Source organism: Acanthochromis polyacanthus, chromosome 2 (genome assembly GCF_021347895.1).
Source record: "Acanthochromis polyacanthus isolate Apoly-LR-REF ecotype Palm Island chromosome 2, KAUST_Apoly_ChrSc, whole genome shotgun sequence".
In the NCBI taxonomy this organism is placed as follows: domain Eukaryota; kingdom Metazoa; phylum Chordata; class Actinopteri; family Pomacentridae; genus Acanthochromis; species Acanthochromis polyacanthus.
The window spans coordinates 3,194,587-3,218,244 of record NC_067114.1 but is presented as its reverse complement, the minus strand read 5'-3'; the positions used below and the strand labels follow the sequence as shown (position 1 = coordinate 3,218,244).

The 23,658-nt window shown below is 40.0% G+C and overlaps 1 protein-coding gene across 1 annotated transcript in view; it reads left to right on the top strand.

The window, feature by feature from the left end:
* The first annotated feature begins 6,403 nt into the window (after positions 1-6,403).
* The window catches only part of LOC110963219 (mothers against decapentaplegic homolog 6-like), a 36,497-nt gene continuing 19,242 nt past the window's right edge, over positions 6,404-23,658 (top strand). Inside the window, exons 1-3 of the mRNA XM_022211461.2 lie at positions 6,404-7,843; positions 9,805-9,852; positions 11,131-11,208. Coding sequence (XP_022067153.1) covers positions 7,102-7,843; positions 9,805-9,852; positions 11,131-11,208 — 868 coding nt within the window. The 5' untranslated portion in view covers positions 6,404-7,101. The remainder of the gene's footprint in view (positions 7,844-9,804; positions 9,853-11,130; positions 11,209-23,658) is intronic.

Here is a 23,658-nt window from a genome sequence, read left to right as displayed (position 1 = left end):
GCCGTGATTTAAGGCTTTATAGTATATAGTTGTGCTCCAGAATAGGAGTTAGGTGAGGTGAAGAACCTTCTGAAGTGTCCTCGTAGATCTGCTTTATGTGGAAACATTCAACTCTACATAAAGCTCTTCCAGAACACTTCTTCCTTTCTGTGCTGCATCTCTGCATCTGATTGAGTTACACGTTCTGAACAGGTGCCCAGACCTCTCTGAAGCTGCACACATTCTGCTCTCTTCTTCCTCTTCTACAACTCTGTCGTTGTAACCTGACTCTCGTTTCTTCAGCCGGCCCAGTAGCCCCTCGTATTCCGCTGCAGAGTTTGGTCCTGGACCAGCACACATAGCTGAACACAGCAGGCAAACGCAGGGCTGATGGTACGAGATGCACCACAAACACACAAAAACAACTGGACCTGAGCGTGTTAGGAGTTGTTAAAATGCCAGGACCGAGTCGTGGAGTCTGTAGTTGTGCCACTGGAGGATGCACTAACCTTCTGTGCTGCTGTTAACCATTAAGACCAGTTAAAAAGTTTGGTATTTCCCACTTAAAAGAATACTTCAAATTCTGACCAGGAGAAACCAACCAGAGATCAAACCATTGAACCTGCAACGTGAAAATTTTTTTACTTTTTAACTGCATTTTTTCAACAATTTACGGTAAATTTAAGATTTCCCTGTTTTGCTTAATTACAGAAAATCATTGATAATTCACAAAAAATGTGTTATTTACATGTAAACAGCAACAAAAATAATACAATAAAAATAAGAATAATTCATTATAAACAAACAAACAAACATGCCAAAACTCTGAGTAGTAAAAATCTATATTGTTATAAAAATAAATTTAAATCATAATATATTACTATTTTACTGATATTTGCCATTACTTGAAAGAAAACTTATGCATATATTAATGATTTAAAAGGGTAAATCTTTTTTTTGGACTGCTATTTTACAGATTTTCTGTAGTCTTGTAAAAAAAAGTGACCAAAATAAATATATTGATTTACATGTTGACTGTTCACTAATAATTCACAGAAGAAATGTGTTATTTACATGTAAACAGTAACAAAATTTTATAATAATGCATTATAAATAAACAAACAAACAAACAAACAAATACACAAACAGGCCAAAAGTCTGAGTATAAAAAATTCTTTAGCTTTCACTGTAAAATCTAACTTTTTAAAAAATTGTATTTAAATCATAATATATTACTATTTTACAGATATTTGCCATTATTTGAAAGAAAAAATATATTAATGATTTAAAAGGATTTTTTACTCTATTTTACAGATTTTCCCTAGTCTTGTCAAAATTTACTAAAATGACAGAAAAAATATTGATTTACATGTTGACTGTAATAAAAAAAAAAGCAGGTCAAAACTGTACATAATGTTCCCTTAAAAACATATATTATTACTTTTTTTTTTTTTACAATGTGGTTGTAAAATGACACTATTTGTGCTGTTTGTAAATCAGTGGGGGGGAAAAATTACAAATATTTTGCTATTTTTGAGAGAGAAAACTAAACGTACTACCAATTTTTTAAAATCTTTTTTTAATTGTTTATCATAAAGTTACATAGATTTACTAGATTTAAAATGGCTAAAAATAAATTTATTTAACAGATATTTGCCGTTATTTCCACAGTTTTTGTCACAGTAATTCACAGTTTTTAGCATTTTGTTCTTGCACTCTTGTTGCCAAGTTTTTATATTTTTTTCCAGGATTTTATTTGACACTGTGTGAATTGTACCACTGCAGTCAAAGCTTTAAAAAAGCTCTTCAAAATCTAAATTATGTGTCTGATACCAGAGGAATGCTGTAACTTCTGATGCGCTTTCAGGAAATAAAAATGTGCAAAATGTCTTATAATAAAGTAAAGATGTGTGAATTGAAACAGAAGGTTTAATCAGGATGTTTGACAGTAAAGTGCCTTTCTGAATATCAGAAATATAAAGCTATACGCTCCATTAAAGTCTCACAAGCGGCTGTGAGTCTCTGTAATGTACTTACAGGTTTACATTTCAGCCCCTCATGCTTCTGGTTGTGGCTCAAATTTGAATGTCTGACACTAAGTTCCTGCATGTACGATCCTTAAAAACAAAAAGCTCCACTTATCATATTAATCTTCTCCACAGTGTCATTACAATATGATGGGAATGTGCTGGATAACACCAACGCCATGGATCCCAGCAGCTGTCAGTGCTAATTAAGGGGGTTATCCTGCCATTTAAATATGTGTTTATATGCAGGCTGTAATTATACGCTCATGTATATGTGATGAGAGCCAGCGTGTTGTGTTGCTCAGCGTTTCCAGTTGGAGCAGAGCAGAGCAGGATGTTGCGTCTTTAAGAGTTAAGAAACTTGAAACCGTGTTTGCGCAACAATCAGTGCGGCTCCCAGCCGCCAAAGTGTCTAGACTGGCACATGATGGCGGGAATCAACCAATGGCTCCAGAGCTTTCCTCTGGGGCCCTGAGAGAGAGACAGAAAGGGGGAGACAGAAAGGGGGAGAGAGACAGAGGGAGACAGAAAGACAGAGGGAGGGAGGGAGGGAGAGAGAGAAAGGGAGAGAGACAAAGAGAGAGAGGGAGACAGAGGGAGAGAGGAGGTTATAAACAGAGACAGAGCTGTAGAGAGATATAGAGATATGTAGAGATATAGAGAGATGTAGAACAAAATAAAGATACAGAGATACATAGACATATAGAGATATATAGAGACAGAGATATATAGAGAGAAATATAGATACAGAGATACAGAGAGACAATGAAAAATAGAGGTAATAGAGAGACAAAGACATATAGAGATATAGAGAGAATAAAGATACAGAGAGGCATAGAGATATAGAGATATAGAGAATAGACATATAGATACATGTCTATAGATATAGAGATAACAGAGAGATAAAATGACAGAACTGTAGAGAGATATAGAGATATGGTATCTCGAGGCATAAAGATACATTGAGATGTAGAGAGACAAAGAATTATAGAGACATATAGAGACTGAGATGATAGACAAAGTGACATGGAGATACAGAGAGAAATAAAGAGACACAGAGACAAAGAGATTAAGAGATACATTGAGATACAGATAATAGAGAAAAGGAGACACAGCAATACAGAGAGAAACTAAAAAAGCACTCAGAGAGTGCAGACCTCCGCCTAGGATAGACAGGAAACCCATGCAGTAAAGGATCATGAGCTGGAATTGAACTTGTGTCTCTGACACAGTTTTGTTTACAAATCACCTTCTTAACAAGTTGAGCTATCTGGACACCTTGTTTCAATTTGTTGGACGACATACTAACCTATGATGTTTTTGTCCTATTTTGGATCACATACTAAAACATACTAAAAAATTCAAAATGATCCACAATCCAGGATCCTTTCCGGATTGCCACCAAAATTAAATCAGCTCTTCCTCTTACCATAGTCTACATCCCCTCCAAATTTCATGTGAATGTGCCCAGGCGTTTTTGAGTTATCTTGCTAACAGACAGACAGACAGATGGACACAAACGCCGGGTGTCACATAACCTCCTTGGCGGAGGTAATAAAGATATAGAGATATAGAGAGAGAAAGAGATATAGAGATGCATCAAGATATAGAGAGACATAGAGAGACAGAGAAACATATAGCTGTAGGTAGATAGAGAGAGAGATATAATAATATGCAAATAAAGAGAGACAAAGCTATAGAGACATACGCAGATAGAGACATAGAGATAGACATATAGAGGTACAGAGAGACATAGAGACAAAGATATAGAGACATAGAGAGACATCAAATTTTGGAGACATGGAGATATAGAGAGAAATAAAGATATAGAGAGACAACGAAATATAGAGAGACATAGGGAGATATAAAAAGATATAGAGATAAAGACAGAAATATACAAAGAGACAAAAAGACATACAAAGAGGCAAAGCGACAAAGACACAAAGAGGCTTCTTGGTCTCTTTGGGTCTCTGTTACAGTATTAGATATGGAGGTACTTCAGAAAGGGCTCTTCGTTGCCAGATAACCACATAGGAGACAGAGAGTTCCTGTATTATTTTCAGCATGCTGATGTTCAAGCTTCATTGTTTCTTTGCAGAAGAAGGTCACATCCTGAAGCTCCAGATTCTCCTCAGCAGCAGGAACGACTTCATCATCAACTGAAAATACGGATAGAAAACTGACGACAGGCTGGCTGAGTAAGATGCACGAGGAAACAGTTCAAAGGCACATTTGGCTGCTTCTTTTGGTTTTACAATAACAATAATTACAATTGTCATAATTTCATTGGCATTTGCACCAGTAAAGCAAACTGAAGAGAGAGAGAGAGAGAGCGAGAGCGAGAGCGAGAGAGAGAGAGAGGGAGGGAGAGAGAGAGAGAGAGAGAGAGAGAGAGAATCACTGTGAACAGAAATAAACAAGAGACTCTGTGATTTCGGTTTCAAAATAAAAGCATGGCATTTTGGAACTTCCATCCATCCATCCTTTATACACCGCTTCATCCTCACTAGGGTCATGGGGGGTGCTGGAGTCTATCCCAGTTGACATCCTGAATTCATACAGTATTTGTCTCTGTAGACACCAGGAACTGTAGCTGCTGGTCAATTACAACATTTGATTCTTTTAAAAATGTATGAGCATTACTGTGCAACAAATTGTTGATTATTAAACATACAGCCATGGCCATAAGTTTGGACACAGCATGACTTATGTCTGTTTTGATGTCTATTACAGAACATAAGTATATTGTAAGTGACAATTTTGTGCTATTTTCTAAGATTCACAAGCATCATGGTACTTGTGTCCAAACTTATGGCCATGGCTGTATTCTAGACATTATATACCAATGAATGTGAATCTTTGGTCATTTCACATGATCTGTTTTTACAGTAGAGATAATAGAGAGACTATGAGATATAGAGAGGTATAGGGAAATACAGAGAGAGATAGAAATTTAAAGATATAGTGATAATTAAGAGATAAAGAGGCGTCAAGATATATAGAGCAAGAAAGACGTAGAGAGACAAACAGATATAGAGATAAATAGAGATATAGAGAGACAAGGAGATATAAAGATATAGAGTTGTAGATAGATATAGAGATATGGAGAGATATAGAGAGAACTGAAGATATAGAGACATGGAGACATAGAAATATAGAGATATTGAAGTAGATGGAGATATAGAGAGACATAGAGCTTGTAGACAGATATAGAGATATGGAGATATTTAGAGAAATAAAGATATAGGGATAGAAATATAGAGAACTATAGAGATAATAGAGAGACAAAGAGCCATGGAGATAGAGATAAATACATTGACAGATATAGAGATACACTGAGATATAGACAGACAGAGAGACAAGATATAGAGAGACATAGAGCTGTAGAGAGATATAGAAATAGAGAGGCATAGAGCTATAGCGAGAGAGACAGACAGACAGACAGAGACAGATAGATAGACAGACAGACAGACAGACAGACAGATAGACAGATAGACAGATAGATAGATAGATAGATAGATAGATAGATAGATAGATAGATAGATAGATAGATAGATAAGAGATATAGAGATACATCAAGATAGAAAGACAAAATGACAAGATACAGACAGACATAGAGAGACAGAGAGTTGTAGGGAGATATAGAGAGATATAGAAATAAAGAGAGACGGACATATAGAGACATAGAAAGGTAGAGATATAGAGAGAAATAAAGACATAGAGCTGTAGAGAGATACAGACAAACAGAAATACACCCCCTGTCAAAAGTTTTGAGACAGGTTCTAATTTATTTGAATGAGAAAGTGTCTCAAAACATTTTGACAGGGGGTGTATACAGACAGACATTTCGAGATATAGAGACATAGGGAGATAGAAGGATATAGAGACGAAGACAGAGATACATAGAGGAAAAAGAGACAAAAAGACATACAAAGAGACAAAGCGACAAAGAGACAAAGAGTTAGTTTCGTGTTTTTGTGTCTTTGTTCCAGTGCTAGATTTGGGGTACTTCAGAAAGTTTGCCTGCTGCTGACGGTCTGTCTTGTTTTAGGGCCTAAAAAACATCAGATTTTAAATTTTTAACAGTATTCTGGAGGGAAAATTTGCACTATTGTTAGAAAACTTCTGTGTTTTATAGTAATCTCTTTTACTTATATATATATGTATATATATATATATATATATATATATATATATATATATATATATATATATATGTATATATATATATATATATATATAAAGACATGGATGTAAGCGTTTGGATCACAACAAAAAAAATAAAAGTGTTTTAACTCAATCTCTTCATTATTTCCGCAGCAGCATGAGGGAGCTTTTATTCTGAAATCCACAAGTGAATCCTGCTTGTGTTTGTGTAGCTTGACTCCAGTGTGTGTGCGTGTGTGTGTGTTTGTGTGCGTGTCTGTCAGGGGAGTGGAGGCAGAGCAGAGTAATTCCAGCTCTCTTTTAAACAACTTCTCAGCACGGAATCCGTCCTGGAGTTTGGTGCTGGACTCTCCGGTCATCGCGGCTCAAACCGGTACACCGAGGCAGAGCTGCAGCTTCCAGAGCGGCGACAAGAACCGTCAGGACTTCGGCTTCGTGAGGATTTATTCCGGGGCTGAAGGAAGGAGCGAGAGCCTCGAGAAAGTCAAGGAGAAACTCTGGAAAAGTTTTGGGTTTGTGCGTCGGATGGCGTTTTTTGTTGCTGTAAGCTGATCCCGGTGCCTGGGCGGTCTGGCTATGGTCCGTGGATTGTGTGCGGGATCTGCGGGGTGTTCGGGAGCTGAAGGCTTTGTGAGAGGGCTGGCAGAAGTTGTGGCTTAATTGAGTTGGCGACAGCAGGTCACTGAGCAGCGGCGGCGTGCAGCCTTCTCCCTCTGCAGACGCTCGGTGATGTTTAACGCAACGCATGACTGAAGATTTGCCTCTAATGCTGCCGGAGAGCCAGAAAACTGCGACCACCGGCTGCGCATATTGTGCGCACCGTGCGGCACAAACTCTCGGTGTTGCGCGACGAATGTAAATCGATGTGGCATCTCCCGAGAAGCGGACGGGACCGACAGGACTCATCCAAAGCTGTCTAGGTTGTCGTATGTTCAAGTCGAAACGCTCAGGTCTCGTACGGCGACTCTGGAGAAGCCGTCTGGTCACCGAGAGCGACGGGCGGGATGGAAGCAGGCGAGCGGAGGCAGGACGGAACGGTCCGTGCGGCAGACACTCAGGAAAGCTCCACAGACACGAGCAGCGGTCGGTGACGCACGCTGACCCGGCTCCGGGAGTCGCCGAGGAGGCTGGAGAGCCGACGGAGGGCGCGGAGAGGGAGGACGAGGAGCAGCCCGACGATGACCGGGGGACCATGTGCGTCCCGGAGCACAGAGGCTCCCGGCGCGGGCAGGAGGGCGACGGTAGGACGGTGACGTGTTGTTTGTTTGGAGAATGGGATCTGAGGTCTCGGAGCCCTTACTGGGCCCCGAGGAAAGATGGAGGTGGCCCATGTCAGTGCGCACCGAGGCGTGCGGGTCTGGAGGAGGAACTGGCGAGCACCGCTCATGCATTTTTGAAAAGACTGAAGGAGAGATGTCTGGACGCCCTGGTGAAGGCTGTGGAGACCAGAGGAGGAGTACCGAGCGAGTGCGTCATGGTGCCGAGCACGGAGCTGCGGCTCGGGGCTCATCTGGTCTCTCCACAGCACCTCCTGTGCAAGATGTTCCGCTGGAGCGACCTGCCGCTCTCAGCCCGACTCAAGGCGCTGAGCCACTGCCAGAGCTTCGGCTCGGTGGACAGCGCCAAGGTGTGCTGCAATCCGCATCACTACAGCCGCTTATGTGGGCCAGGTAAGGACAGGTCCAGAGGAGAAAACACCTCATGAATGTCAAATACCAATCAGTGTCTGCTTTAATTCCACTAAAATAAGCTCAAAACATCTCCAGCATGATCCCACTGAGTCCCTTGTTGACCCCTGAAGGCCCAGCATCAGCTGGAGGCCTGCAGAGATCATCTCACACAAACTAGAAGTGCATCTCCATTTTTATTAATGCAACACAAAGACTGACAGCCCTCATGAGTGCAGCAGAAAGGCAACATGGAATTCATAGAAATTTCCAATTAATCAGCTTATCTAGCTGCAGCCTGAAGCCTGCAGCTGCAGAAGAATGAAAATATTTTCTATTTTAGTGTTTAATCACATCACAATGAGTCCAATGCAGCCACAGGATTATTTATGACTGTTTTCTTTCTCTCAGATCATTTGCAAATGAAACTCATGTGAAGGAAACTGAATGTAAAAAAATAATGCAGTCCTGTCTTTTCTCCAGTTTTATCGCCTGGCTTGCACTTTTATAATCTTTTCATGACTCTTTTTCCCCCCCAAACCATTACTTTGGTTCCTTGTCGACATTCCAAACACATCACACACTTTGTTAAATCTGCGCAAAAACTCTGCAGCTTCCCACATCATCCAAATGAAGGTCGCTCTCAAGTTGCACTTAGGCTCTTTTTCCTCTGACAAGGAGGTCCTCCTCTTGTTATTTAGGTGAAGGAGTGCCGATAATATACAGTTTGCATAGTGCTGGCGCCAGACTGACTCGCTGGGTATCTGACTGACTGAGGACTCCGGCAATTACTGGCTCTGCTCTTAAAGGGCCGCAGCCACAAACTCTGAGTCCACTGTGGACATGCAGGCTGCTCTGCTCTGCTCGGATTTTACAGCTGCTTTGCATGCACAAGTTTATCCTGAGAGTCTGTGTGAACCAAAAATGTTAGCCGAGACACAATAAAGATGCAGGACGAGCAGAGAATGAATCAAAAACAATCAAAAAAGAGAAAACGACACATTCTGTGCAGAAATACTTGCAGAGTCTGAGTGGCTCTGACCTTTGATGTTAAATTATATATGTGAGGATTTTCAAAATAAGGCTGGATAGTGTATATTCCTGTTCAGGTCTTCTATACTTATCTTCTTATCGTCTCATTGGAAATAACAACAACATGAAGTCTTATTATGTGAATTAGTAGATTAATTTAACATTTAATTTAACAGATCTCTGTGTGCAAAGCTGCAATGCTTTCAAACAGGTATTTTAATGGTTTCCCTGAAGACAAAATATGATATGTTAAATTTAATTCCTGCAGGTTTTGGTAAAAATATCCTAAATTTCTGTGTTTTAACCCCGTAAAGCCCACTGTTGCAAAAATACAACATCACTTTTATTTTTGGATTATTTTCTATTAGTAGGATGCATATATACACATGTATGTATATACATTTTTAAGTTTTGTTTTTTTGTCATTTTTTTCTATGTTTGGGCTTTTTATATATTTATTTGTTTATTTTTTTGCCCATTTTTTTTCCATATTTAGGTTACATATCACTTTCTGGAATGAGGAAGTGTGTCCAAGCTTTTGACTGGCAGTGTATTTATAATCTTTTTGTTTGTTTTATTTATTTATTTTTGGTAATTTTTTTTCTATATATGGATCTTACAGGGTTAAGAAGCAAATCCTCACTTTGACCCATGAGACAAAGCCGTCCAGATGTAATATCATATCCATGTTTGACAATGATTTACTGCTTAAATGCTTCTTTTGGTGCCTTGTTATTATGCATGTTTGTGACACAATAAATAAAATAGAAAGCGAACTGTAAGCATTCTGCACAGTAACATGCACTTACTGTTTTTACAGTTTCATGCATCAGCTTATATAATGTAGACGATGATTAGCTCTGGAGTATTTTTTTGCAGAGTTAATAATTTAGCCTTTAACTTGACCGTGTTTTCTTTCCGTCTATTTCCAGAATCGCCTCCTCCTCCGTACTCTCGTTCAGACGAACACAAGCCACTGGGTGAGTCTGGATAAATGGTTACCGCGTTACAAAACATGTAAATGACACACAGAGGGTCGTATTTTTAGACGGTAAACACAGATTAGCTCTGAATGTGGCACAACTGGGCTCATCTTCCCTGTAGATGGAAGACTCTGTTAGAGGCAGTCCCACAGAAGGACGATGTTGATTAATTTAGCAAATATTCTAATATTTTCAGATTGAAGTTCCATGTCCAATAATCTGTCTTCTGTCATGTTGATGTGCAAATCTTTGAAAAGCTGAAGCTAAAAAAGATGGTTTGTATTTTTCTTGATAAATGAGAATAACTTTAATATCCCTCAGAGCAGGGGTGTCCAACATGAGGCCCGTGGTCCAAAAGTGGTCCTCCAGAGGGTCCAATCCGGCCCTCAAAGTGTAAAAATTACAGAGAAGACATTAACTGCAGATTGTAAATTAGTAAAACTATAAATTTAGAATCATTTCTAGACCATGACAAGTTGTTTTGATCAGAAAGTAAAATACCAGATTGCTCATTGTTCTTTAATCATTTTGTGTCTCATTTTTGTGATATTTTGTCTTGTTTTTGTTGTTTTTTTTGTCCGACTTTTGTCGTTTGCCTCATATTTTTGTTATTTTTGCCGTTTTGTGTTTCCTTTTTGTCTTGCCTTTGACTTTTTTCTTATTTTTTGTTATGCTTTATTCTTCATTTTGTGTATCGTCTGTGTCGTCTTGTGTAATTTTTTGTCTAGCTTTTGTCATCTGTCCATTTTTTTGTGTCTGTAACTTTTGTCAAATTTTTTGTTTTGTTTCGTGTTTTTTGCCTCATTTTTGTCTCTTTTTTGTGATTTTGTGTCTGTTTTTTGTCATTTTGCATCTCATTTTTGTAATATTTTGTTTCGTTTTTGTTGTTTTTTGTCTTTTTTTTGTCTGACTTCTGTCATTTTGACTTGAAATTTAACTGATTTTTCTTCAGAAAATTCAGTTCGATCATTATGTTTTGTAAAAAAACAATTTCTTACATGTGAACATTTTCAGACATTTTCAGAATGTACTTTTTTTGCACTAAAAACTAAGGAAAAATTAGGAGTTGTGGTTATTTATTGGTTATTATGCTGTGGTTTTACTGGTCCGTCCCACTGGAGATCAAACTGGGCTGAATTTGGCCCCTGAACTAAGATGAGGTGGACGCCCCTGCCTTAGCGGATCAATAAAGTGTTCAGCCTTAAAGGATGAATCGTTTACCTAAACTGACCTGCATCCAGCTCATCTCCTGTACGTTTGCTCTTTTTCCACCAGACTCAACTCTGTCTTACACTGAAACTGCGCCCCCCCTCCTCCCCAGTCCGCCTCACATCATGCCAACAGACTACACAGGTGAGTAACTCGCATAATTCCTGCAGAAGCTCGCGGATATTGTGACCAGAAAGATGTAAAACTTTTTGGAAGTTTGGCGTCAGACTTGCACACTCTTCAGTCCACGTCCCGGGCATCCGCTCTGGATGTTTACCCTGAAGGCTTCATTATATTTACTGCTGTTATGTTGTGCTTTCCTGCTATTTTCAAAGGCTGCTAAGACAACCAAAAAGTGGGCTGCATAAAGCTGCCATTGTCAGGGAGGCATGGAGGGCTCGGTGGGGGTCTGGGGTCTCGCTACCTAGATGCCGCAGCAGTGTAGCCTTTCTGTCTCTCTTTCCCCCGTCTACGTTTTCTCCACAGCAAAATATTTCACTGGGACGAAGCTGCAATAAGATCCCCGTGCATACTCCCAATCCCCTTCGCCTCTCCAAGCACCCATCCCCCTCTTTCCCTCTTTCTTCCCTCAAATCCCTTCATTCCTCTCTGCAATTGAGCAGTGGAAAGAGGCTGGCACTTTGGGGGCGGGGGAGCCCAGCGGCTCTGATGAGGCGGAGGTGTAGTTTTGTGTGCGTATATGTGGAAAAGAGGGGAGGGTTTGTGGGGCTGGAGGGCTGCGTTTGGACAGGAAACAGCCCCCTCTAGATGATGAAACTGGAGCTTTATTTGTTTACGTGCTGGGGTCGGGTGGAGAGGTCCTTGTAGCGTTAGAAGAAACCCACAAACCCACTCGATCAAGCCTCCCCGGGCTCACTTGTGGACGGTGTTGAAAGGTGAATGGGCACCGATGAAGTCTGCGTAGAGCAGTCACAGCATCCTGGGGCTGTCTGAAGAGTCAGCGGCAGGCCGGCCACACTTTGTTGCATCCAGAAATGAACTCAGTTAAAGCTGATGTTTAAAGTTGAAGTTGTTGTGGACGTTTTCTATGTTTAGCTTCAGCGCTGGGGGCGAAGTTTTAGAAATACTGAGGTCAGGAGTCGTCCAAATGCACCACTTTTAGAAGATTTTGATCAGAAATTGCATTGGTTTTCCATTTATTTGTGCAAATGCAGATGTAGTTATCCACCGCCAGGAAGAAAATGCTCAAAAACACCCAGAATTTGACGGGTCGGTGAGGCTACATTCAAAGGCAGAATGCATCCCAGCAGCACAACGGAGAAGGAGGGATCTTTAGAAGGATCTTTAAAATGCATCCTCAAAATGTGTCCTTTTTTTCCCGTCCTGCAAAACCCCCAATGGATGGCTCCTTCGTGTGCCAAACCTATCCCAAGATTCAATGCATGGTGGTTATTTTTGAGATTAAGGTGGACATTTGTCAGAGGGTCGTCTCCCTTTCGTCTAGATTTTGATCAGCAATTTTAAAAAGAAGCTTTTTTTTCTCCATTGATTTTCCATTTGTCTGTGCAAATAGAAATGTGGTTATCCACTGTCAGGAATAAAACACTAGCTAAGGCCTCCATTTCAGGCCACAATCAGACCAAAAACACCCATAATTTGTTGATTTTCATTGAAATAATACAAGTTTTATCATGCAAATTCCTCCAGAATTAAAAAAACCCCACATATAATATGAACTGCAGGCTGTTTAGACGTTTTTGTGCAGAAACGGTTGGAGAAAAATGAGCATCTAGCATTCCATATTGCACACTTTTAACCTCAAACAAGTTAAAACGATAAATTTAAAGTCTTTTTTAAGTCGCCTTGCTCTGACAAAATGTTGTTTTTGGAAACTGTGTTCAAAAATCACCCTAAGTTTGCTTCAGTCGAGGTCAGAAGTCAATCAAAAGTCAAGTTCTGGGTTGTGACTTTGAGGCGTCTGGATGCTGCGCGGTGAGAACAGCTACCTCCTATTGTCTGCCTGTTGAAATGAGTGGAAAGACGTCGGTTTTCCTACGACTTGTGTTGTGTTGGAGTGTGTATCCGAGGCTGTGAGTGTGTGTGTGGTCTCTGATCCCCTGCCCCCCACACCAGAACGCTGGAGCCGAGAGCCGGAGCTCCGGCCAAGAGCAGAAGTAGGAGCGAGACTTGGGTAAACAGAGGCAGCCAAGAAATCTGCATGTAGCTTTTATTGTTAACTTTGACAGGTTATAAGACTCCCGGTTTGAGCTACCGCTGCTCCAATAACAGGAAATAAGCTGAACATAAAACCTACTCCAGCATGTATCAAAGAATTGACTGTAAGGAAGAAAAAAAAGCCTTGATGTTGGGGAGATCTTTCAGGAGTGTCTGCGGATCTTTCTTTTTGTGCAGGTAATCCTCTAAAGCCTGTGATGTTTTCTTTAGAACAAATACAAGCATTGAACACGAGCTCTGGCACTTTAGCATCTTTTTATTTTATTCCTTTAAAACCAGTTATGTACGGGAGCTTAAAAAAAAAAAAAAAAAAAGAGCAGCAGCAGGGTGTGGTCCATACATACCTTTGCCCTGGCCTCTTTTATCATCCGATCAGTTGAAACCACAGCAAACAGCCCCGCTTTGAAAAGGGAAATGTCTACTGGAAGTTTGCTCGGTTTCTATCTGCTCCGATCGTCCCTCTGCGACTCCAACAAAACTTGTGTGTGTGTGTGTGTGTGTGAGACGGGGAGGAATTTCTGTCTGACTCGGTGATAAGATCGTCTCAGAGACTCGCATAGGGGTTCTATCAGGACAGAAATGCACACACACGTCCACACACACACACATCCACCAATCACGCGATTCGTTGGGAGGGATGAAAAGTTTTGCTTTTGTACTTGACATGTAACTTCAAATTATGTGTTTGACAAAGTTTGCACTGCCTTTCATCTAATTATTTGGACTATCTTGAACTTTTTAAGTTAGATTTTACTTCAATATTCAAATCACCTACTATTTTTTTTCAATAAAAGCAAAATATAGACCCTCCGGAAAAACGCGGGCTAAAATCCTTGATTCCGCGGGCAAAAATCCTTGATTATGCGAATAAATATGCAGGGTCTTTGTGCCATTTTATGTGGGGAAATTGCGGAAAGTTGCAAAGTATGCGAATATTGTGAAATATGCAAAAAGATGCGAAATATGTAAGAACTGGGAAAAAAAGGTGATTCTTCTCCTACATCCTGTTACTAGGCTACCACTGAATGAAAAAGGGCAATATAAAGATAAACAGACATACTAGATGCAAGACACATCACAGTAAGTGCTGCCAGTGTTTCATTTATTATCAGCTTAAGCATGACTTAAACATTCCTCAATCACAAGTTTCTCAGAAATAAAACATTCTTTCTGCTTAGTTATACTTTGAGGTAGAGCGAACTATCTGCAACACGGTTCATTTTCTTCGGTGCTCCAGAACGATGTTGCACGGGGTGCAAAAAAGTTTCCCCCCACTTTCATGCAGTAAATCTGGGTACTGTTTTGACCGGTCTCTGGCTGAAATATTCGTAGGTAAATGTGATCTTTGAGCATTCGCCATTCTTGTGTTTCGTCTCTGAGCTCCGCATCAGCTCGTGCTTCTAGTGTGTGTGTGAATGCGTGAACTGATGACGTCAGGCCGGACGTCACATTAAAACTCACAACTCCATTTATATCGGTTATAGTTTTCTCATTTTATGCGGGAATTGTGAAATCAAGCGGGACCCGCATATTTCTCTTTTTTTCCGTGGAAATGTGAGATTCTTGCGGGAATTATGCGCTGTTTTGCGGGGATTATAATTGATCCCCGCATAATCAGCGGCATTTTGATGATTAATGCGGGAATTCATGCGATCGCATAATCGCGTTTTTCTGGAGGGTCTAAAAATATATCACAACATAGCATTTTTAATTTAGCATTGTGGTGCTACAGAGGTTTAAAAATAATATTCTTTAGACCAGGGGTGTCAAAACTCATCTTAGTTCAGCCCAATTTGATCTCCAGTGGGCCAGACCAGTAAAATCACAGCATAATAATCCATAAATAACCACAACTCCACATTTTTCCCGTTGTTTTAGTGCAAAAAAAGGTGCATTCTGAAAATGTTTGCGTTTCAAGAATTAAAAAACAGGACACAATGTGTCAAAAGCGAGACACAAAATGACAAAGAAATGAGGCAAATGATGAGGAACAGAACAGAAATAAGACAAAAAAGTAGGCAAAAAGTAACAAAGCAGCAAAAACATGGACAAAAACGAGACAAAAAATTGCACAAATGACACAAACGAGACCAAAAATGAAAAAGCAAAAAGCAAAACGACAAAAAAATAGACAAAAAAATGAGACAAAAAGCACAAGCGGGACCAAAAGGAAACACAAAACGACAAAAACATGAGACAAGCGACAAACATCAAACAAAAAAAGACAAAATATTACAAAAAAGAGACAAAAAAACGAAGAGAAATCTAGTATTTTACTTTATGATCAAATCAACTTGTCATGGTCTAGAAATTATTTTAAATTTACAGTTTTACTAATTTACAATCTGCAGTTAATGTCTTCTCTGTAATTTTTACACTTTGAGGGCCGGATTGGACCCTCTGGAGGACCGCTTTTGGCCGACGGGCCTAATGTTGGACACCCCTGCCTTAGTATGTTCCACGTGTCGCCGCTGCACAGGTTGTTGGAACTCAACTTATTAAATAAGAAGTGAATAACCATAAATTTGCTGCTCCTAGCCTTTACTGCTGCAGCTTTTCTGATGGATGTCAGTGGGAAGGACGCACTTACAGGAGGAAAACGTTTAGCCGCCGTGCTAAAAGTAGCAGCATAGCACATAGAACAATGTCAGACGTGTACGCTACATGTTGAATGACCGACTTGACCCACGTCACCAAGTCAGTAAGATATTTTGTTTAAAGAAGCTAAAACACAGAAACCTGGTTCGCGAAATCAGACTTTCCTGAGCAGGTCTCCTTGCAGATTTGTGTCATATGAGAGGATTCAGATGCATATCAGCTTTTCCTCTATTTTGTCTTCTGTCCCGGCTCGATGCTTCTTTCCATTGGCCATGCAGGCGTTTGTAGCCCATCTGAGCTGCACTTAGCTGCTCTGAAATAACAGGTTTCAGAGGGAAGTGCTGCGTCGGGTCGATGAAGACCAAACGCATCGCAGCAGGACAATGGTAGCCGTCTTATTCTGAAGGATCCTTAAAAATGCATCCACGAAATATGTCCTTCTTTTCCCAGGTGACAAAAAAACCTAACAGATGGCTTCTTCGTAACCAAACCTATCCCAAGATTCATTGCGCGCTGGTTATGTTTGAAATTAACTTTTTGCAGAGGGCCGTCTCCCTTTCATCTCGATATTGATCAGAAATTTAAAAAAGCTTTTTTTCCATTGATTTTCCATTTATTTGTGTAAATGCAAACGTAGTTATCCACTATCAGGAATAAAATGCCAGCTGAGGCCTCCTTTTTAAGTCACACAGCCTAAAAATCATTTAATTAATGTAAGGTTTATAATGTAAAATTCCTCCAGAATCAAGAAATGTGTTTTTATTTTATTTAACCTTTAATCACATCGGTCCCGTTTAGATACACTGACCTCTTTTCCAAGAGAAACCAGGCTAAGACAACAGCCAGAGGAACATTAAAAGTGCAACAATTTAAAAAACAACACTAACTCATTCAACAAAATAAATAAAATACATGGTAGGCTACATATAAATACATATAATATGAGCTCAGCATTCATCAATGTCGCTGCACGTCTTGTTGAGACGTTTTTGTGCAGAAACGGTTGGAGAAAAGTGGGCGTATAGAATTGCATATTGCACATTTTCAAGCTCAAACAAGTTACAACTACAAATTTAAAGTCTTTTATAAGTTGACTTGCACTGATAAAATGCTGTTTTTAGAAACTGTTGAAAAATCATCCAAAGTTTGCTGCTAAAACCAAAAGAAATCCAAACTTCTACCTCCACTTAACATATCTACTAACATTCTACATAAATACGTCATTCCTTCCTCATTAAAGTCATGCAGAAGTGTAAAATGATTTTATGACTTGAGGCTTCATGTTATTGACAAATGCTCTCCTGTCATCACCTCATATAAATAATAAACCAACATAAACCAGTATCATAAATCACTGTGAAACATATTAATAGACCTTTATTAGGAGCTTGAATTACATCTAAACAAACTGGGAGCTCATTTATAATAATCTGAGTGGACATCTGATTTTATTTGCATTGAATGCGACCCTGTTGGCCCTTCTTTAGGTCCTTCCAAGTAGCGGATGCTGCAAATCTCCTTCCTGTAGTAAAACCAAGAGGTTGATGTTTAAAGTTATGTTTATATTTGCAGCTGATGAATCACGCCCTGCTGTTAACATAAACACCCCTTCAGGTTAAATTATAGCATTTTTAGCGTGGATATAAGCTGCTTTCCTGCTTTTGTTTTCGGGTTCATAATGAATGTTCTGGTGTCACGGTGCCGTTATGTTTTTTACCACTACCATGTATGAGAGCAGGGGTGTCCAACATGAGGCCCGTGGGCCAAAAGTGGTCCTCCAGAGGGTCCAATCCGGCCCTGAAAGTGTAAAAATTACAGAGAAGACATTAACTGCAGATTGTAAATTAGTAAAACTATAAATTTAGAATAATTTCTAGACCATGACAAGTTGTTTGGATCAGAAAGTAAAATACTAGATTGTTCATTGTTGTTTTTGTTTTGTGTCATTTTGCGTCTCGTTTTTGTCATATTTTGTCTTATTTTTGTTGTCTTTTGTATTTTTGTCTGACTTGTCATTTGTCTAATGTTTTTGTCGCTTTGTTTCTCATTTTTCTGTTGTGAGTGTTGTGTGTTTGTGATTCCTTTTTGTCTCATTTGTGTTGTCTTATTTTGTCTTTTTGTGTTTCGCTTTATTCGATGTTTGTCTATTTTTTGTTGTTTTGTTTCTCACTTGTCATTTTTTGTCGTTTGTGTCATTTGTGTAATTTTTTGTAACTTTTTTGTCACAATTTTGTCTTTTTTGTTGTGTTTTCTGTCATTTGTCTCAATTTTTTGTCATTTTGTATCTAATTTTTGTAATATTTTCTCTTCTTCTTGTTTTTTCCCTTTTTTGTCTGACTTTCGTCATTTTGATCATAAAGTGAAATACTAAGTCATTCAGTTCCAGATACCTGTGACTAAATGTTGTGTTCCTTTGTAGACACTCTGTGATGAAGAGTTAAAGACGTCCTTGCAGGTTGGACATGACTGATTGATTTCTTTATGTTCTTATCATGCACACAAACGTGCCCCAAGACACCAATATACCAGCGTTGCAGCAATCCATCCAAAACACACATTATTCTGCTGCTCAGCTCTCAAACTAAAATGAAATATAAAACAATAAAATAATAAAATAAATAAATATAAATAAAATAAATAATAAAATAAAATAAATAAAATTAAAAAATAAAGAATAAACACTTAAATAAAAATAAATTAAAAATAATAATAAAATAATTTAAAAAAATAAAAAACAAACTAAATATGTTCCCTTCTATCCCAAGAAATCCTGCCATGAAAAAGGTTCCTCTTCTAAAACATAACTCTAGTTTTCATGGCCATTTAACCAAAAGAAATCAACATAAGCAGAGGACATCTTCATATACAGGACAGTAAAACATCAAATGAACCTCATTCTCACCTAAATTTCACAGCAAACAAAGTCTGTCTGACATCGTTCTAATCGTCCAGCATTCGTTCTCCTTGTCATCCGGCCTGGAGCTTTCCAACATGTGGAAACAAGCAAAGCAGCGATACTTAGCGGACGTTAGCTGGATGCGCCGCAGTAAGACAAGAGGACGGCTTCCTCCCCGCCCTCCGTAATCGTATTTTGGGGTCTTGTTTGCTTAAGCAGAGCGAGGTACCAGCCAAACATCCTGTCTCGAAGCCCCGTCTGCACTCGCTGCAGCATTAACCCCGTGAATCGGCCCTTTGACTGATGTGGCACGGCCCAGGAATGTTGGGAAGGTGAGGGGGAGCGGGGGTCTCGGAGGGAAAGAAGCGGGGAGGGGGTCCGACTCCGGAGAGGGACATCCGATACGTGTTTGAACATATCGCCGTTAATACTCAAGAAACACGGAGCCCGAGCCGACAGTCTTGGGAAGTTGGGAAGAAGGCGGTTTTAAGAGTTTAGCGCAGAACGTGTGAAGGTTTGGAGGTCAGCGCAGGTCAACGCAGCTCAGACAGGGTTTTGTAAATCATCTACTGAAGCTCCGCCGTACCGAGGTAGAGATCTGACTCAGACGCATGAATGTTAAGGGAGGTAACTTTGCAGAAATCGTGCAGAAAAACTGATTTAAAGATGTAACCATGGTGCAAACAGCCACGTTCTGCTGCGTCCAATGAGAACGAGTCGTTTAGGGTCTGCTCGGGTCCTCACCGTGACCTGAACCTCCAGTCTGGTCTGGCACGCGTACAACACTCGCTCTTATGCCGGACCGAGACACATTAGACTATGGAATTCAACATCAAGTGCTGGCCCATTAACCGTTTGCCATTTCCTCAAATATTTTCCATCACGACTCCTTCTCACTACGAGCTGAGGACGCAGCTCCCTCACAGACCTTTAATATCAGCTTTCTTTCAGCTATTTTGACTTCTTTTTTTTACATTTTAGGCCTGAATGCCAGAGTTTGGATACAGTTATTATGAAGCCGATTCCCAGAAATTACATTTATGTTCAATCAATTTGCAACAGTAACAGGACGTAATGCACACAGACTGTTTTGCGTTAACAGAAACAGAATATCTGGAATATTTGGCAAGTTGCAAAGATCCTGAATGCAGTTTGTTCTCATCGTAACTGCAGCATTTATTTAACTTTTTATGGCTGTATGTGAGCACTGGCAGCACACGTCTGCAGTGATTTAAATCACACAAAGCGACGTGGCAATGAGCATTACATCACTCTGTATGCAGCCTGTTGTTTCTTTAAAGTCCTGATGTAAACAGCTGCCTCTCTTCAACTTAAACTAAGAATTTGAACCCTTAACTTAATGCAAGTAGAGATAAATGGAGTTAAATATTTAGTGCATAAAGGTAACTTCACAATTTGCGAAAATGACGTCACCAAATGCTACAAATATCAAAGCAAGGTGAAATAAGAAATGACGACAACAGGGGGAATGTTTAAAAGCAGCTGGACAAGGCTGAGAAGAGGTGAGAGAGCTGAGAAGTATAGCGCCTTTATGGCTTAGATTTCAAGAAATATACCTGTCAATAAAAATTTAAAATACAAATATTAACTATAAATCCGTTTCTCATAGTCGATGAGTGTTGTCTCTGCAAAACCCCTAACCAACACTAAAACTAATAAAGTTTAGTAGACTAAATTTCATTAGATTTCATTTATGTCTTTTGAACACACACAAAAAAGCATTTTTTGCTTAAACATACTTGTAAATCAGGTTAATTTCACCATATTCCGAAGAATGTTTGTATTTTGTCAGTCGTTTGAGCTGAACGAGGACATTTTGTCACCATCGTTATTCTGCTGGATTTAATTGTTTGTGCAACTTCAGTTTCTGCTACGTTTTCCTCTCTTTTTATTCTGTAATAAAAATGCGAGTTGTAAAATCTGAACCATCCTTTCAAGGCTTTAAAGCTGAAACATCAGTTTATAGTACGGAGAGAAACGCTGGTTGGTGGTTAAGATGCCCCCAGAACATTGAAGGTGCATAAAATAGTTCAGGGTGGTAGGGTGAGGGCAGCAGGGTTGTTCCTGCAACACGGACTGGAAGCAAAACTTCATTTTTATTGGTTCCCTAAATTTGTTTCTGTGTTTGATCAGCCTTCACTCGAGGCAACATTGCTTCCCAGACGAAAGATAACGGTGAGAGAATGGTGGCGGTATCTTTAATCTTGGCTCTAAATCGGTGATCCTACGTCGCACTGTGAGACAGGTCCAAGGACGGCCGTTGTCATGGCGACCAAAGACAAGCTGCCATAAAATTCTGACCGTCAGAAATTAGTTGTGATCGTCTCACAGTGAGACTGCTGCTGAGACCTATGACAACAAACTAACCAATAGAAATGCAGGATGGAATGACGTACTGATCAGGACCACGCTGGAGTTTAACCCAGATAGATGATTTGTGGCGACAAAACGCATCAAAACAAGTATGTGGGATTTAAACCAAGAGGTGTGTTTTGTTGGAAAATGACAGACTATAGTTGCAAATGCTAACATAAGATGCTAGTAGATGCTAACAAGTACTTACTTAAAGCTCCCTTTGCAAAATTGAGCCACAACCATATTCTCCTCCTCCTCCTTTTTTTAAGATTTCTCTCCAAAAACATAAATATCAGCAGGGCGAGGGCTCCGTTCATGTTTGGCCAGTTTCTCTGCGATCGTAGGAGCTCATTTATGCTTCAGTTGTTTATTTTTCATGGATGGATGGCGCACGCTTATGGCCTTTTATTCTTGCGCATTCACGTCGACATACTGACATTCAGCTGCGTTTTCATTGTGAGTCTGCACAGAGCAAACTTCATGTCGTGCCCAAACAGTATTAGATTCACGTCGTACAGCGTAGCGAGCTATGAACTTATAAGACTGTTGAAATCGCACTGTGTGTGGAGGCCTTTAAAGAGTTATGTGCTAAAGAACACTGTGTTAAAGAGGCCATAGTGTGCTTCTTTTTTGGGAATTCTCCATTTAGCCTGCTATCGTTTTTTAGTGCATGTAAAGGTCTACAATCCAACAAAATCAAAAGTCCAATCTAGGGCTGCAGCTAACGATGCGTCGACTAATTGTCTGAGCATGATACATCATCAAAAGCGGAAGTCAGCGCGCAATGCAATGGAAATCAGCGTCCGACCGAAGCGCAGAACACGGAAGGACGTAGGTGCTGCATCGTGCATATATTATGTATGCACGATGCAGCCCGGATGTCCGCGTTTAGATACAGCTGTATAGTAAACGCTGACATCCGTGTTTACGATAGATCGCGGATGTCCGCGCTGCATCATGCATACATAATATATACACGAAGCAGTGCTGATGTCCGTCCGTGTTCCGCGCTCTGGCTGGACGGTGATTTCTGTTGCATTGCACGCTCACTTCCGCTTTTGATGACGTATCGTGCTCAAACGATTAGTTGACACGTCATTAGTTGCAGCCCTAGTCCAATCCTTACTTGCCTGAAACTTGTTTATAGTCCAAGCTTTTCTTCTGTTACTTATCGACATCACTGTGAAACATTTGCATAATATCGGCTAGTTTGGCCACGCCCTCCAACTAAGAATGAGCAGCTTCCTCGTAGTCAGACATCACTGCCAACATCACCTCGCTTTGACCAATCGGAGCAGACTGGACTTTTCTGGGGGGTTTCTTGAAGGGACAGGAACTAAAACGGAGCATTTCACAAAGGGGGTTGGAAGAAATACTGCAGCAGTGTACGATATGAGAAAAATAATGTGTTTTCTGAACGTTAAAGCTAATATTCATGTTGTAGGACACCCTATAAACAAAATTATGAACCTGTAGAAATTTGCCATGTATGGGCTCTTTAACATTGTGCAGCCAGATGCTAATGTATTTATAGACTTGCAACTTCATGTGTTTAGGAAATGTTGCTGATGAGCTGCAACCCAGATTTTGAAGTAAAGATTGTGTTTTATAGATTCAAATAATGTTTTATTTGCTTTTCTCCCTCTGTTTTGCCTTCCGTTGTCCTTTTTCTTGTCTTACTTCAGCCCACTGTTGCTATTGTTTTCTTCAGTTCTCATTTTACTTTTCTACATGTTATGGAGACCTTTTAGACGATAAAGAATTTCCACCTCTGCTGTTCGTCGTCCACACTCTCCGACTCCCTTTCTTTCTCCTGTCGTCCTTTCTGTCTTCGTATTCTTCCTCCCTCTCTTTCAGTCCATGTTGTCAGGCAATCACAATTTAAAATAAGGTTTAAATTACAGGACTGGCTGTGGCTTTCCGTTGTTCCCTCAGAGTTTTTGCCAACTCGCAATTTGGCTTTTAATGGAATCCTGCCATGCTGCTGAACCTAAAGATTCTTTGCAGATGTCGGCAGTGCTCTGACTCCATGAAATGTAAGAAACTGTCGCCTGCACTGCGAGCTCCGAATGCAGCGCCGAGTTAAGCCGAAAGTTTATTGAATTAATTTGTTATCCGTTTTCAGGACGTGTAGCTGCTGCTGTTAGCAAGAACGAATGTGTGCTAAGCATCGAACACACCGACAGTATTTAACCTTAATTATCCGACTGTGACGAGAAATATGAACTCAGTAAGTTGATAGCATGTTAGTTTGTGTTGCTCTAGTTTCACATTAACCCTCTGTGCAGCATTTTTTCAAGTGCACGCAACCATTACTGATACTGGAATAAAAGAATCAGTGACTCTTCTTTACTGTTTTGTCTATTTGCTCTGTGTAAACACTGCCTGCATTTCAGCCCAGTTCAGCAGAAAAACTAAAGTCACTGAGTCACTAAATGCTTCACTGTTTCATTGTGGAGTGCAGAATTTTTAGTTTTTGATAAACAGATTTGAGAGCCAGGGGTTTAGTTTCACTAATTTTTTAATTG